General features: G+C 44.4%; 1 protein-coding gene across 2 annotated transcripts in view; it reads right to left on the bottom strand.

Moving 5' to 3' along the window:
- Positions 1-1,194: 1,194 nt before the first annotated feature.
- The window catches only part of dgat2 (diacylglycerol O-acyltransferase 2), a 66,236-nt gene continuing 50,369 nt past the window's right edge, over positions 1,195-17,061 (bottom strand). For both annotated transcript variants that reach the window (XM_048532845.2, XM_048532846.2), the window contains 3 exons: positions 14,057-14,231; positions 9,061-9,263; positions 1,195-3,360 (listed from right to left, as the gene is read on the bottom strand). In XM_048532845.2, coding sequence (XP_048388802.2) covers positions 3,206-3,360; positions 9,061-9,263; positions 14,057-14,231 — 533 coding nt within the window. In that variant the 3' untranslated portion in view covers positions 1,195-3,205. The remainder of the gene's footprint in view (positions 3,361-9,060; positions 9,264-14,056; positions 14,232-17,061) is intronic.

Genomic DNA, 17,061 nt, shown 5'->3' with positions numbered 1-17,061 from the left:
TTGAGGAGGCAGGGATGAGAGGGAGAGTTGGTCTTGGAATGAGGCTGGGGGTGCGGGGAATTTTGAAACTAGTGAATTGGCTGTGAGCAAAGACAGGGCACAGGACAAAAATCACCTCATTATTGCAGCACATTCAGCCTATCGCACCTAGATTGGCTCTTCAAAATGAGCATCATAACCCAGTGCCAATCTCCTGATTTCTTCCCACACACATGGCCAAGGAGGTGGGGATGGAGCCAGCAAAGGTGTGTGTGGGTAGGGAGTTGGTCAGTGAGGAGAGAGAAGTGGGTAGGTGGGAAGGAAGATGGGCAGGTCAAGGAGGCGAGAGTGAGGCTAATACAGGTGAGGTGAGTGTAGGCAGGAAGTGGGACTAGGGCTTGGTCAGTGAGGCAGGAGGAGTGGATGGGTGGGAGAAAAGATGGAGAGGTCAAGGAGGTGGGGACAAGGGGGGTGCTGGTCTTGGGGTGTGATTTTGATGTTCATAAAGTCTACTTTGGGACCATCAGGTTGTAGGGTTACCAGGCAGAATGAGACACTGTTCCTCCAGTTTTGAGGTGGCATTGTTGAGGCACTGGAGGAGGCCCAGGATGGGCATGTTGTCCAATGAGTGGGAGGGTGAGTTGAACTGGTTCGTGACTGGGAGGTGTTGTCATTTGTCACAAACCAAGCGTAGGTGTTCCGCAAAGTGGTCTCCAAGCCTCCGCTTGGTTTCCCCAATGTAGAGGAGGCCACATCGGGAACAGCGGATACAATAGACCACATTAGCGGATGTGCAGGTGAACATCTATTTAATGTGACTTCACTCTTGCTTCTTTTGCAGATCACTTTAAATCTATGTCCCCCTCATACTAGAACCTCTTGCAAGCAGGAACAGCTTCACTGATCAACTGTATTAATTATCCAGCCCACTTCCGATTCAAAAACCTTTATCAAATCTCCTCTCATCCTTTTCTCCAAGGAGAATACTTCTGACTGCTTTATTCCACTTTAGACTGCTTCATTGCCAAAAAAGCCTGTCATTGCCATTTTGTTCTGCATCATGAACATGAATTCCCTGTATCAGAGTCATAGAGCTGTGCTGTACAGAAACAGGCCCTTTGGTCCAACTCATCAATGCCAACCAGATATCCTAAATTAATCTAATCCTAGTTGTCAGCAATTAACCTCTCTCTCAAGCACCAGATAACAATAGTGTGGCTTTTTAAAAAATTTATTTTGACTCCACAATTTGGTACAAAAACTGTTTTGACAACTTGCGGTGTAAATGTGGAGAGGGTGAGGTGGAGAAACGAGGTTAAGACTGGAATGGGGGGGGGGGGGGGGCGGTAGGAACAGGAGGTGAAAGGCAAGAACGGAAAAATACTGAATCTTTTGAACACCGGGCACCACAAAGCAGTGACTTTCACCTGTTTTCAAAACGCCACAGACGCTCAAAAACCAATTTTATACAGTTCATTTAAAATTAGAGTTAAAAAAGTTATAATATGGTTTCACTTCAAAATAGCTAGATGTAAACAGATTGTCATAGAAAAGTATTTTAAAAGCTTATTGGAATGTTTCCATTGGTGCTTTGCTGAGACCTTCTTGCGAGAAACATAGTGCAAATTCAAATCATTTGGCTTCTTCAATCAAATTACTTCTCAGAGAGAATGTGTGGGGGTCCCACACACTGTTTCCCGCTCCCCCTCAGTCAATATTTGAGACCGAAATGTTCTCTCCCACTCTCGCTTCCGACATGAACACAGCTACCTGCACTGTTTGCATTATTCCAAAAACACAGGTTACTCCAGGGGCGCCCATGTCCTGTGCAGACAGCTGGAGAATCACAGCTCAGTCAATTCCCACTGAGTCAGTCTTGGCAACCGCAGTGCCTCCTGCTGGCTGTACAAACAGAAAGCAGCTGCTGACAACAGCAACTCGAAGGCAAGAAATTAAGAGTGTCGCATGATAATCAGCGATTGCTGGAAAGACTCAGTAGGCCTCAGCTGTGCTGCCCAGTCAACATTTGTGTCTCAGGCCTGCTGCAGTGCTCCAGTGAGACTGCCTCTGCGAGACAGAGGAACAGCATCTCATCTTACACTTGGGAACTGTGCAGCCTTCTGGACTCAATATCAAGTTTAAGAATTTTAAGAACAAAGAAGACTTCTTTCAATGTCTCTAACCCTAGGTTCTGTCATAAAATGTGTTGCTTTCAACACAACAATCCCATTTTCACCCACTCTGATTCACCCACCATTATGACCCTTCTAGCTTCTCTTGTTCCCGGTCTTACTATCAATAATCCCATTATCCACAAAATCTTTTCCTTCCCTTCTTTCTCTGGGAAGACTCCTTCTCCACTCACTCCTTACAGCATATCAACCTTTCCCTAGCTGCTTGCAGTTCTTGAGGGTCACTGGACTCAAAAACATCATCTCTGTTTCTCTCTCCCCAGATGCTGCCACAACCCCCAAGTTTCTCCAGCGATTTGTTTGTTTTGGATCTCCAGCATCTGCAGTTTTGTGTTTCATATCAGACAGACAGTCAGAATAATCTGGTTTTCTTCCGGCTGTAGGTTTTTTTTTTTAAAATTACCCATCACCATCCTGGTCTGACCTTGATCTGTGCTTGAAGCTGGATTCGCAAGAGATTCCAGTCAGAAGTCCCCTTGCTTTGGCAGAGCTGTAGAGTTTATCAACCTTATTGCACAATTACCACAATGTAGTGCTAACTGTCATTCTAACACTGAACCTGACCAAGCACTCTTTGCCCCGCACACACACAAAAAAGTTTGTTTCCCCTCCCTTCCGATTACAAAAGGAAGGGCTGTTATAGAAATTCAACGTAGTCAAGGTGCAAAAGGCTATCAGATACATTGGCATTTTTGCATTGTTTGTGCATTTGAAACATTTCTCCCACTTATTGTTCAAAAACCAAATATCCATTTGTTATCAACCCTATCACACAAAAGGGATTAAATGCAATTTTTAAATAAAATCACTAGTAAGTAATGATGTTAAATTTGACAAGAATATTGCTTAACGAAAAGAATTTTCTTTTGTGGATGTTGCTTTTAAAGAGATTTCCTTTCATTATTTGGTTGTCCAGGTGTGGCAGAGTTTTAGTAAGTTTTGAACGTTAGTGGTGCAACTGCTGAAAGGGTCCCTCATCTTCCAGAGGGCTCCCAATAAAACAATGGCCACCAGGTGTTTCCAACAAAAGTGCCTTAAATGACCTCCAGCCGATCCGTGTCGCTGCAGCCAAACCTGGTCTTGTACTTATTGAACAGTTTGACGAGGGAGCAGACATACATTTTGTGGTAGCTGTCCACCTCCTCAGGGCTGGGGTTCTCAATCCGTGGGACTGTAATTGGTTCCCCGACTGCAAGTAGAATAAAAAAAAAGGAAATGTTTGAACTGTCTCGCCAAAACAGTCAGCCAGAGCTTGCATTTATATAGCACCTCATGTGACCACCGGACTTTCCAAACCATTCGACCGACAGGTGAAACCATTCTGAAGGCTAAATAAAATGTAGGAGAAGCTCAGCACTTGGCAGCACCTGTGAAGAATAAGATCAGAGTTAACATTTTGGGTCCGGAGACCCTTCCCACAAACTAATGGTAGCTAGGTCCTAGCTAAGGAAGGGTCACCATTCTGGAAACGTTAACTCAGTTTCTCCCTTCACAGATGCTGCCAGACCTGATGAGCTTTTCCATCAACTTCTGTTTTTGTTCCTGACATACAGCATCCATAGTTCTTCCAGTTTTTTAATTGAACCAATGCAGGAAACTAATGCAAAACAAGAATAGGAGTAGGCCATTCAACCCCTTGAGCCTGTTCTACTATTCAATGAGATTATGGCTGATTGTGGCCCAACTCCAAACTTCCTTTGGCTCATATCCCTTAATACCTTTGCTTAACAAAAAAAACTAAAATTTATAATTAACACCAGACGCAGCATCCACTGCCATTTGTGGAAGAAATTTCCAAACTTTTCCCTTCCTTTGTGTGTGTAGGAGTACTTCCTAACATCTCTCCCGAATGTTCCGGCCCTCATTCTCAGACTGTCTCCCCCAGTTCCCCTCAATTTAATCTCTGAAGTCCAAGTAACAAAACATAATTTAATCCATTGTCATCTGATTAACACAATAAATAATTTTGCTCCCATTTGGTCAGCAACAAGATTCCACAACTGCAATGTGATAATGGGCAGGTTATCTATTTTATTTTGAATTATTTCTTTGATTCAACAAGATCATCATTTAAATGCGAACTACTCAACATCCCTGCTTTTGCCCCAGATCTCCAAACAAAAAAAAATACTTTCACATTTACACTTAGCAACATATTTTATTCTCTCACAGGACGTGGGCATTGCTGACTGGACCAGTATTTATTGTCCATGCCTAGCTGTCCTCGAGAAGGTGGTAGTGAGCTGACTTCTTGAATCGCTGCGATCCATGTGCTGTTAGGCCCACAATGCCCTTAGGGAGGGAGTTCTAGGATTTTGACCCAGTGAAAATGAAGGAATGGCGATATATTTTCAAGTCAGGATGGTGAGGGGGCTGGTGTTCTGCTGCCCTTGTCCTTCTCGACAGAAGTGGTTGGAGGGTTGGAATATACTGTATTAGGGTCTTTGGCAAATTTCTGCGGTGCACCTTGTAGATGGTACACACTGCTGCTACTAGGCATTGGTAGTGGAGCGAGTGGATGTGGCACTGACCAAGCAGGCTGCTTTGTCGCGGATGGTGCCAAACTTAGAGAGTGTTGTTACAGCTGCACTCATCCGAGCAATTGGAGTATTCCATTGCATTCCTGACTTGTGCCTTGTAGACAGTGCACAGGCTCTGGGGAGTCAGGAGGAGAGCCACTCACTGCAAAATTCCTAGCCTCTGATCTAGTCTTGTAGCCACTAATTTATACAATATATCAAATTCATTTTCTGGTCAATGTTGATAATTGCGGGGGATGGGGGGGTAACGCCACAGAATGTCAAGTCACATTGGTTAGATTCTCTCCTATTGGAGATGGTCATTGCCTAGCATTTGCGTGGCAATACATATTACTTGCCATCTGTCAACCCAAACCAGGGATGGCTGACCTCCAACAACTCCAACCATCAGCTAGTTTATCCCCAAATCCAAATTGACTCTAGTTTTACGAGAACTCCTGGACACTGTCAGATGTTCACTGGATGTCAAGGGCAGTCAGTCACTCACAATTTAAATTCCCCACAGTAGCGGCAATGGGATTTGAACCTGTGTCAGAGATTAGCCAGGGTCTCTGGATTTCTAGACCAGTGGTAGTAGCATTACACAACTGTCTTCCCCCACCTCACCCCTGGAATTCAGCTCTTTTGTCCATGTTTGAACCAAGGCCGGAATGAGGTCAGGAGCAGAGCGACCCTGGCGGAACCCAAATGGGGCGTCGCTGAGCAGGTGCTGCTCGATAGCGCTGTTAGTGACACCTTCCATCACTTTACAACTAACTGCATTTGTCATTTGATCAGCAGAGTTACAAAACTCTACCCAACCCCCATTCGACATTCAGATTGTTTCAGATATTTCACCCTGAGAAGGGTCAGCTTTAATTTTTGGACTTTATATATGGCCTTAAACTCCAAACCATGGAAATAGTTTCTCCTAATTTTCTTTCCCTTTCCCATTTATCACTTAAAAACTTTTACCAAATCATCACTCGATCTTTTAAATACTGGGGATGCAGCCCAAATGTTTAACCTCTGCCAAGACTATCACTTGGGATTGCTCATTATGACTACAATATGATGCCTCCTCCAAGATCAACCTCTGTCCTGAGCCACAAATGCCTCACTGGCATAATGTAGTCTAGCCAGGGCTTGGTGTAACTGAAGCGTTACTTTGGGGATGGTCAACGTGGGTCGGGCACAGTTCAGGAGCTTCCGTGGTCGATCTTCTGGCTTCCAATTGTCACCAACCCCACCCCACCCCACTCAAGGATCCTGCCAATGGTAGTATCCTGCTGCAGCAATGTGGAGCTGTACATACAGATGGAAGACAAGAAATCATCTTTCCTTTGACTGGATTTTAAGGCCTGAGCTGGATTGTAGCGGTAGAACGCCACCCACTGTTGAGTCTTAAAATCAGAAGTCACACGACTCCAGGCTTATTTCAAATCACAAGCTTTCGAAGCGCTGCTCCTATGAAGGCCCATGTCACCTGATGAAGGAGCAGCCCTACGAAAGCTTATGATTTCAAATAAGCCTGTTGGACTATAACTTGGCATTGCGAGATTTCGGACCTTGTCCATCCCAGCCCAATACTGGCAACTCCACATCAAGTCTTAACAAGATGCACCAGCAATGGCAGGATACAAATTCATTTCATGACAGTTAGGTGGACGTTTATAGTACAGCGGTTGTGATCCTCCCTCTGGGTCAGAGGTTTCAAGTCTCACTTGCCCTGGAGATGTCCGAGCAGGTCAATTAAAATAACTACACACAGTCTGTTAGAGATAAAGTGTGGGGCAGGATGAACACAGCAGGCCAAGCAGCATCTTGGGAGCACAAAAGCTGACGTTTCGGGCCTAGACCCATTTCTGATGAAGGGCCTAGGCCCGAAACATCAGCTTTCCTACTCCTCTGATGCTGCTTGGCCTGCTGTGTTCATCCAGCTCCACACTTTGTTATCTTGGATTCTCCAGCATCTGCAGTTCCCATTATCTCTGTTAGATATTGTTAGTATTACTATGAGGAGATTGGTAGATACAAGTCAGCACTTAAATGAGAATCCTAAGATTCAAATCTGCATCATGTTTAGTGCAGGCAGAGAAAATGCAGTCTCAAGTATTAACCATTACTTTGTACAATTGGCATCCATGCAACACAGTAAAGAAGTTAATTTGTGGGAGAGAGATCCACTGAGGTCTTTCTGGAGGGAGGAGGGTAACTTCGAGGTAGGTATCCTTTGCAATGGTAGTAGATTTGCCAACTTTAGGTACATTTAAGTCGTCGTTGGACAAGCATATGGACGTACATGGAATAGTGTAGGTTAGATGGGCTTGAGATCGGTATGACCGGTCGGCACAACATCGAGGGCCGAAGGGCCTGTACTGTGCTGTAATGTTCTATTTAAGAGGCTTCGCAGTTGGGTTAAACTGGTTTCAGAGATAGTAGGAACTGCAGAATCTGAGACAACAAGGTGCAGAGCTGGATGAACACAGCAGGCCAAGCAGCAGAGGATCAGGAAAGCTGACATTTCAGGCCCTGACCCCTCAGAAATTTGGAGGGGGGGGGGGGGGGGAAAGAGACAGGGAGGGACTTCTGAAAAAAATAGGTTTGATTTAGGTAAGTACCAAGGTGCCTTGTTTAGTCATGGGGATAGATTGGAGAAACTGGCTCAGTCCTCCTTGGAGAGAAGGCCAACAGGAGATTTGTCAGAAGTTTTCAAAATCAGCAGCAGTCAGGGCACAGGAGGAGAAACTGTTCCTGCTTGTGACACAAACAAGAAAAAAAAGGGCACAGATTTAAGATACAACCCGAAAGAACTGCAGATGCTGTAAAATCTGGAACAAGAACAGAAGTCGCATCTGCGAAGAAAGAATCTGAGTTAATGTTTCGGGTCTGGTGACCCTTCCTCAGAAGGGTTTTCTTCACAGATGCTGCGAGACACGCTGAGCTTTTCCAGCAACTTCGCCTTAAATCCACAAACGAAAGCAGATGTGCAGCAAGGATAGTGAGGAAAAAGCCTTGTTCGATCATTGAGTGATTAGGGTCCACAAATGCCTGGAAGTGTACTGAAGGCAGGTTCAGAGGGGGCATCAGATGGCTGATTTAAATCAATAGCATACAAGGATATAGGGAAAAGGCAGGAGAGTTAGAGGTTATAACACTCATTTGAAGAGCTGGAGCAAGCATCAAGGGCCAAATTACCTCCTTCTGCACCATAACAATTCTCCGAAAGGCAACATTTTATTCCAGACTGCATCATCAACTCACTACTGTAACTGTTGGATAATTTGGTATTGCTGGGTTTCTGCATTGTCGTCTGCAGTGTTTGGAAGCAGTAACAGAGATGGTTGATGAGGGTAAACACTGTTGATGTGCTGTACTCAGATTTCCAAAAAGCACTGCATTCGGAGCTGTGTAACAAATCTGTGACCTACAGGAGTAAAATAGGCCGAGTGTGACTGGAAACAAAGTCATGGCGACTGGGTGCTTTTCAATCTAAAGGAAGCTTTGTAATGGAGTTTCCTATAGATCAGCGTTGGGACCATTTGCTTTGTTGATACATATATTCATGACATGGACCTTGGTGTACACGATCTTTCATAATTTGCAGAAGATACGAAACTTGGCAACTTTGTGAACTCTGGAGAGGGCAGTGTGGAATTTTAAAAAGAATGAGATAAGTTGGTGGGGTACGTGGTCAGATGGCAGATGCAGTTTAATATAGAGAAATGTGAGGTGGTTCTGCAGTGAGAGTTGTACATCGCAGAAACAGTTGGTCCAACGCATCCACGCTGACCAGATATCCTACATTAATTTAGTCCCATTTGCCAGCATTTGGCCCATATCCCTCTAAACCCTTCATAGTCTTATATCCATCCAGAAGCCTATTAAATGTTGTAATTGTACCAGCCTCCACCACTTCCTCTGGCAGCTCATTCCATACATACACCATCCTGTGAAAAGGGTGCTCCTTAGGTCCTTCTACGTGCAAAGAAACATTTCGAGAATGATACAATTCATCTTTGGAACTAGCATTAAACTGATTGTGTCTCTAGCTCAGTTAAGAGCAACTACATTGATGTTGTTCTTAAAATGTGATAATTTCACCACAGAGACTGGCTTTTCCTTTTTAAACAACTGACAGTAGCTACACGATCATCTTTCGGTGAGTTTTAAACTCCCTATTTTAATTGAATTCAAATCTTATCAGCTGGGATTCAAACCCATATTCCTAGAACATGGACCTGGAGTTTATGGATTAGTAGTCCAGTGACATTAGCACTACACCACCTCTCCTGTACAATCAATGTCAGCATTAATGTTCCTGCTATTCCATGTTTATTAAAGCAATTTCTGCAGGGAAAACAACCTACCCACGGTGTTGATGGGTTTGGCATAAGGCACGAGACCCCAAGAGTTGCTCGAGAAAAACCCCCGGCCTTGGAAAACCAAGGGGGCAAATCCAATCAGCTTCTGGAACCTTTTCTGTATCGCTCTCATCAAACTGCCTTCCTTGAAGATAATCTGGCAGTAGACTTCATTCTCACCAAAAGTGTACACAGGGACCAAATCGGCTCTGCCAAGCGAAGGGGAAAAAGTAGAATATTGCGGAAAATGGTCATTTACAATCATAGAATCCCCCTGCAGTGTGCAAGCAGGCCTTTCAGCCTAATAAGTCGATACCAACTCTCCAAAGAGCATCCCACCCTGACCCATGCCCCTAGCCTGTAACCCTGCATTTCCCATGGCTAATCCACCCAACTGGACACTTCAGCACAAGTCAGCACAGTCTGTCCGTCTCACCTGAATGTTTTCAGGCGGTGGGAGGAAACTGGAGCAACCAGCAGAAACCCACAGAGACGTGGGGAGAATGTGCAAACTCTATACAGACAGCAGCCGAAGGCTGGAATCAAACGCGAGTCGCTGATGCTATAAGGCAGCTGTGCTAGCCACTGCACCACCCAATAATGCCTCTCACAATAAGTGCCTTTAAAGACCATTGCTTATCCCAAACCATTTCATAGGAAAATTGTCAAAATAAGCTTGTCACACAGCTATATCTTTATCCCTTGTTGTGGCCAGGCCAGCACTTCATTGTCTTTAAACTGAATGGCTTGCTCAACCCTTTCAGACAACAGTTCAGAGTCATTGCTGTGGGTCTGGAGTCACATATAGGCCACGCTGGGTAGGGGCGGCAGACTTGCTTTTCTAAAGGGCATTAGTGAGCATTTGTACAACAGTGATTGCCAGTCCCCAGACTGAAGAGAACATCTGAATCTCCTGTTTATATCTGGTCAGCCAGGGCTCCCCCTTTGGTCAAGGTTTACCACAATCAAGGATCTCAGTCAATGAGATCCACCTGGCCCTGGTTCTAATCACCACAACTTGGCTTGACGGATCACATTTTGTTTTTGAATTGTCAGTTATTGTGGTGGCTAATCACAGAAACACATTGTTAAAGAAAACCTGTAACTTTGTATCAAAGAATTTGTTTATGCTACCAAGAAAACAAACCAAAACTATCTAATGTTAGAATTATCTACCAAAAAAACCACAAATGACAAATCAAAGTTCCAATCTGTTTCTTGGCATTTATGGAAACTCAAGTCCAGACAGGTTACACACCAAGTTTCTGGTGAACTGATTCCTTCCAGTTTCCCGAAGGCTGTGGAAACATTCTTTCCAAATCTATCGACATGAGCCTTTCAAAAATCTGGGAACTTAAACTTTCTCAGTTTTAACCTGCAAATTCTCAACCTGACTTGGAGGCTTCACAAATTAAACCCTGCTGAAGCGACTCTCTTTAGGCTGCCCTGACCTCATTAGAGGTGCGGAACTGAAACTGTTATTGGTCATACAACAAGGAAACAGACTCTTTGGCCCAACAAGTCTATGCTGACCACGTTCCCAAAGTAAACTAGTCTCACCTGCCTGTGCTCAGCTCTACACCTCCAAGCACTACTTATTCACATACTTATCTAAATGTCTTTTAAAATGCTGTAACTGTACCCACATCCTCCACTTCCTCTGGCAGTTCATTCCAAGCATAAACTAACCACTCTGTAAAAGTGTTTCCCCTTGTGTCTTTAAATCTTCTTCCTCTCACCTTAAAAATATGTCCCCTAGTCTTGAAATACCCCACCCTAGGGAAAAGACACTCGCCATTCACCTTACCCATACCCCTGACGATTTTATAAACCTCTATAAAAGTCAGCTCTCAACCTCCTACACTCCAGAAAAAAAAAGTGTCCCAGCCTGTCCAGCTTTTCCTCATAACTCAAACCTTCCATTCCTAGCAACATCCTGGTAAATCTCTTCTGAACCCTCTCAAGCTTAGTAATGTTCTTCCTCTAAATATGGCAAAAGTAAGAAAAGGATGATCTCCTTATTGGGGTTGTACTATAGACCCCTCCAGTAGTCAGTGGGAAATTGAGAAACAGATTTGTAAAAGGTGATCTCAGTTGTTTGAGAGAATAACTAGGCAGGTTGTGGTATGGGTTTTAGTTTTCCAAACACAGTGAGATTGCCAGAGTGTTAAGGGCTTCAATTGAGGGGAATTTGTTAAGAGTGTACAAGAAAACTTTTGATTCAGTATGGTGAAGATGCAAAAAAAAAACACAACCTACTCATGGGATATAAGGCAGGGCAGGTGACTGAGGTGTCAATGGGGGAGCACTTTGGGGCCAGTGACCATAACTCCATTAGTTTTAAAATATTGATGGAAAAGGATAGACCGCATCTAAAAGTTTAAAATTCTGAATTGGAGGAAAGCCAATTTTAACAGTATTAAACAAGAACTTTCAAAAGTTGATGGGGTCCAAATGTCTGCAGATTAAAAAAGGGAAAATGGGAAGCCTTCAAGAAAATAAATGGGATAAGAGTTCAGGGACAGCGTGTTCCTGTTAGGGTGAATGGGAAAGGCTGGTCGGTGTAGGGAATGCTGGGTGACTAGAGAAATTGAGGTTTTGGTCAAGAAAAAAGGAGGAAGCACATGTCAAGTATACCCAGCAGAGATCAAATGAATCTTTAAGAGGAAAATTAGGAGGACAAAAAGGGAACATGAGATGGCTTTGGCAAATAGGGTTAAAAGGAGAATCCAAAGGGCTTTTATAAATACATTAAAGGATAAAAGGGTAACTAGGGTGAAGAAAGGGCCCCTGAAAGATCAGCAAGCCTGCCTATGTGTGGAACCACAGGAGACGGCGGCAAGGGAGATATTAAAGGAAGATTTTGCGTCAGTGTTTACTGTGGAGAAGGATATAGGAAACATGAAACATGGGGAAGTAGTGATATCTTTAAATATGTCCATATACAGAGGTGGTGGTGCTGGATGGCTTAAAACATGAAGGTGGATAAATCCCTGGGATCTGATCAGGTGCATGCTACAACTCTGTGGGAAGCGAGGGAAGTGATTGCTGGGCCCCTCGCCGAGATATTTGTATCATCGATAGCCACAGGTGACGTGCCAGAGGACTGGAGGTTCGCTAACGTGGAGCTGATATTTAAAAAAAGATAGTAAGGAAAAGCCAGGGAACTATAGACTGGTGAACCCGATGTCAGTGGTGGGCATGTTGTTGGGGGGTGGGCAAAACCTGAGGGACAGGATTTATAGGTATTTGGAAAGGCAAGGACTGATTAGGGATAGTCAACATGGCTTTGTGCAGGGGAAATAGTGTCTCATTAACTTTGAGTTTTTTTGAAGAAGTAACAAAGAAGATTGACGAGGGCAGAGTGGTGGACGTGATCTATGGACTTCAGTAAGGTGTTTGACAAGGCCCCCTCAGTGTACTGATTAGCAAAGTTATGGAATACAGGGAGAACTATCCATATGGACACAGAACTGGGTCAAAAAGGTAGAAGACAGAGACTGGGGGTCGTGGACAGTTGCTTTTCAGACTGGAGGCCTGTGACCAGCAGTATGCCACAATGAATCAGTGCTGGGCCTAATGCTTTTTGTCATTTATATAAATGATTTGGAATGTGAACATAAGAGATATGGTTAGTAAGTTTGCAGATGTCACCAAAATTGAAAGCATGGTGGACAGCGAGGAAAGTTACCTCAGAGTACAATGGGACCTTGATCAGATGGGCCGAGGAGTGGCAGATGGAATTTAATTTAGACAAATATTAGGTGCTACATTTTGGAAAGGCAAATCAGGGCAGGACTTACACACTTAAAAAGGTTCTGGAGAATGTTGCTGAACAGAGACACCTTGGAGTACAGGTTCATAGTTCCTTGGAAGTGGAGTTGCAGATAGTTTGGATAGTGAAGAAGGTATTTGATATGCTTGCCATTATTGATCAGTGCATTGAGTAGAATTGTTGGGAGGTCATGTTGTGACCGTACAGGACATTGGAATGCTGCATGCAATTCTAGTCTCCCTGCTATTGGAAGGATGTTGTGAAACTTGGAAGGGTTCAGAAAATATTTACAAGGGTGTTGCCAGGATTGGAGGGTCTGAACTATGAGAGAGGCTGCATAGGCTGGGACGATTTTCCCTGGAGCATTGGAGGCTGAGGGGTGAATATCAAAAGGTCTTTTCCCCAGGGTAGGGGAGAACAAAACTAGAGGGCAGAGGCTTAAGGAGAGAGAGAGAGGAAAATTTTAAAAGGAACCTGAGCAGCAACTCTTTCACAGAGGGTGGTGTGTGTATGGAATGAGCTACCAGAGGTGGTGGTGGAGGTCAGTACAATTACCACATTTCAAAGGCATCTGGATGGGCATATGAATAGAAAGGGTTTAGAGGGATATGGGCCAAATGCTGGCAAATGGGACTAGATTTATCTCAGATATCACATTGGCATGAAGAATTAAGACTGAAGGGTTTGTTTCGGTGCTGTACATCTATTGCTATGATCAGTGCTAGCCATACAGCTCCAGAACAGACCTCACCAACGTTCTGTACAACCCACAGAATCAGAAATTGCTGGACAAGCTCAGCAGGTCTGGCAGCATCTGTGGGAGAGGTCACTTGACCAGAAACATTAACGCTGATCTCTCTCCACAGATGCTGCCCAGACCTGCTGAGCACTTCCAGCAACTTGTGTTCGTTTCTGAATTTTCCATCCTTCCTGCCAAAAGGGACAATTTAACACTATGGATTATCTGTCACCTGCTCCTGTCCTCGTTACATCCTCCTGTCTCCTTCCAGTTTATGTAACATTCTTACCCTGTCTGGTTTACATGTGACTCGAGACACACTGGAACATGGCTGACTCAAGATACAATGGAACACACTTCAACACATTCCTGATGTTAGTGGAGAGGATGTGACTAGGGTTAAAAATGGCAACAGGAGTTTGAGGGGGGGTGCGGGAAGAGCTGGATATGTACAATAGTGGGTCCAACCCAAAGGGAGAATTCCTTACCCATTCTGCAATGCTATCTTCACAAACCCTTTGCGATTCTTGAGAGTCACGATGTTGCTTCCTGGGTTGCAGTCCAGGGATTCGGCTGCTCCCCCTATCACTATGATCACAGCATTCCCGCTGCCATTTTTTGACAGCAGGAAGTCGATGGCGTCCCTCGTCACTGGGAAAATACCTGGAGCAGGATCAGAAATAAGAAGCTATGAGCGAGTGCATATTTGAACTGTGGATCACCATCTCCAACTCTTAAAATACATGCCAGACAACATCAAGGCACTAGACAGACCACGGCTGGAATACTGTGAAAGGCTCTGGGAAAGAAAGGTGGCTGACATCTGAGACAGACCAGAGAAGATGCACTCAGCTGATCCCAGCTACACGGAAGCTGACTTATGAAGAGGGTTTGAGTGGATTGGGCCTGTACTCAATGCATTTTAAAAAAAATGAGCGTTGACCGGATTGAAACATACAAGACTCTTAGAAGACTCATCAGGGTAAAGGTGGAAAGGTTCTTTCCCATTGTGGGAGAGTCTAGGACCAGAGGGCATCATCTCAGAATAAGGAATCACCCATTTAAAGACTGGGATGAGGAAGAATTTCTTCTCTATTAGAGTAGTGAATCTGTGGAATTCTTTACTGCAGAGGACAGTCGAGGCTGGGTCATTATGTGTATTCAAGACTGAAATGGACAGATTTTTAAATCAGTGAAGGAATCAAAGCTTAAGGGGAATAAGGCAGGAAATCGGAATTGAGGATTATCAGATCAACCAATGATCTCATTGAATGATGCAGCAGACCTGATGGTCTTAATAGCCTTTCTCTGCTCTTATGTCATTATAAGAATGAAATACACACAATGCTCCTACAGCTCTTGCCTAAAGCTCCCAACAATCTTCCAGCCTGGACAGAAGATCTCAGTGGGAAAATGTTTGGGAGCACTGCTTTCAGGAATGAAGTCAGGGCTGGAGTAACTGCATTCAGTTCTGGACACCGCACCTCAGGAAGGATGTACTCGTCTGGGAAGGGGTGTGCTGCAGATTCACCAGATCGGCGACGGGGTTTAAAGGGTTAAATCGTGCAGCCAGCTTCCAGAGAGAAGACTACGTTCACTCGAGGACTGATCCAGCTGATTGGAATGAGGTCAGCCAGCTGGGCATCATAGACTAGGAGTTCCCTGATTGACCAAATTAACAGCCCCAGTCAGGGAGCCCTGGCTGACATAAAAAGAGGAATGTCAGAGATACTGACACTCTGATAGCTAACTCTGAATGAAGCAGTAATAAAGTCAAGGGCTGCTCATGTGTAAATAGAAGGTGACTTGGGAGATGGATACTGGCCTCTTTGGAGTTATTCCCCAGTGCAAAGACTTTAAAATAGACAAAAGAAGCAGGGATGGAGTATATTAGAGAAACTCTTTCCTCTTGGTGGGAAAGGAAGAGTCTCAGTCAGTCTAGAGCTGGTTGAGTGATAAACACAGTAGTTACCAAGGAGTGTGTAAGGAGTACGACACAGGACATACAAGGCCACGTGCCAGCAGGAGCAAGCCCAGAACAAGGGGGTGTTAAAACTCTGAATCTCCCGGGAATTTTGAAAGAATCTCTTGAAAATTCTACTTGTAAGTAACTTGCATCCTTCAGTTTCCGTTTGAGCTGGTGGGTCAATGTGGCTTCTCAAAATTAATTCACAGAATGTGGGGGGGTCACTGACTGGGCCAGCATTTTGTGCTTATGGTTCTTGATCCAGTGCAGTCCATGTACTGTGGGTAGATCCACAATGCCTTCAGGGAGCGGATTCCAGGATCTTGACCCAGCAACCCAGATGGAACAGCAGCATAATTCCAAGTCAGGAGGGTAAGAGACTTAGAGCTGAACTTGCAGGTGGTGTTCCCACGTATCTACTGTTTTCTTTTAGAAAGTTCATTAATGGGATGTGTGTGTCACATGACCAACATTTATTACCCACCCCAATTGGCCAGTCAACCATATTGCTGTTGGTATGGAGTCAGAGCCAAAACTGGGTAAGAATGGCAGATTGCTTTCCTAGAAGTACATTAGTGAATTGGGCTTCCCCCCGGCCCCGCAAACAATTGGCAATGATTTCAAGTTCATCACCAAGACTCTGAATTCCAGACTCTTACGGAATTCAAATTCCAACACCTGTTACAGCAGAATTTGAACGTGACCGGAGTCTCTGTTGTCAAACTTGAAAGGGTTCAAGAAATCTACAAGGGCCTTTTTTCCCCTACAGCAATGGAGACTGAAGTGTGGCCTAACGGAGAGGTTTATTAAATCATGAAGGGCATGGATAGGGTGAATAGCCAAGGTCTTTTTTCCCCTCAGGGTAGGAAGTCCAACCTATAGGGCAATAATAATAAAATGTGAGGCTGGATGAACACAGCAGGCCAAGCAGCATCTCAGGAGCACAAAAGCTGACGTTTCAGGCCTAGACCCTTCAGAGAGGATCCTCTCTGATGAAGGGTCTAGGCCCGAAACGTCAGCTTTTGTGCTCCTGAGATGCTGCTTGGCCTGCTGTGTTCATCCAGCCTCACATTATTATCTTGGAATTCTCCAGCATCTGCAGTTCCCATTATCTCTCAACCTATAGGGCATATGTTTAAAGTCAGAGTGGAAAGATTTAAAAAGGATCCTGAGAGGCAACACAGTGGGACACGTATGGAATGAGCCACCAGGAGGCTGGTACAATTACAACATGTGAAAAGCTTCTGGATGGGTAAATGAATAGGAGGGGTTTAAGAGGGAAATGGATTAAGTGGAACTAGATTTATTTAGGATATCTGGTTGGCACTGATGAGTCAGACTGAAGGGTCTGTTTCTGTGCTGTATAAATCTCTGACTAAATAGTCGAGCATTACTGCCACTAGACCAACAGTAGACCTTGGGAAGGTTGCAAAGCAGTTGGCAAAATGGGAAAAATGTAGGTTTACAAGTCAAGGACTTCATAGATTTTTAACAAATTGCTGCATTCAACATGTAGCATAGCCTCAA

The sequence above is a fragment of the Stegostoma tigrinum genome, chromosome 6 (genome assembly GCF_030684315.1).
Source record: "Stegostoma tigrinum isolate sSteTig4 chromosome 6, sSteTig4.hap1, whole genome shotgun sequence".
NCBI lineage: Eukaryota > Metazoa > Chordata > Chondrichthyes > Orectolobiformes > Stegostomatidae > Stegostoma > Stegostoma tigrinum.
The sequence above is the reverse complement of the archived record's forward strand: the minus strand, read 5'-3'. Positions and strand labels throughout refer to the sequence as shown.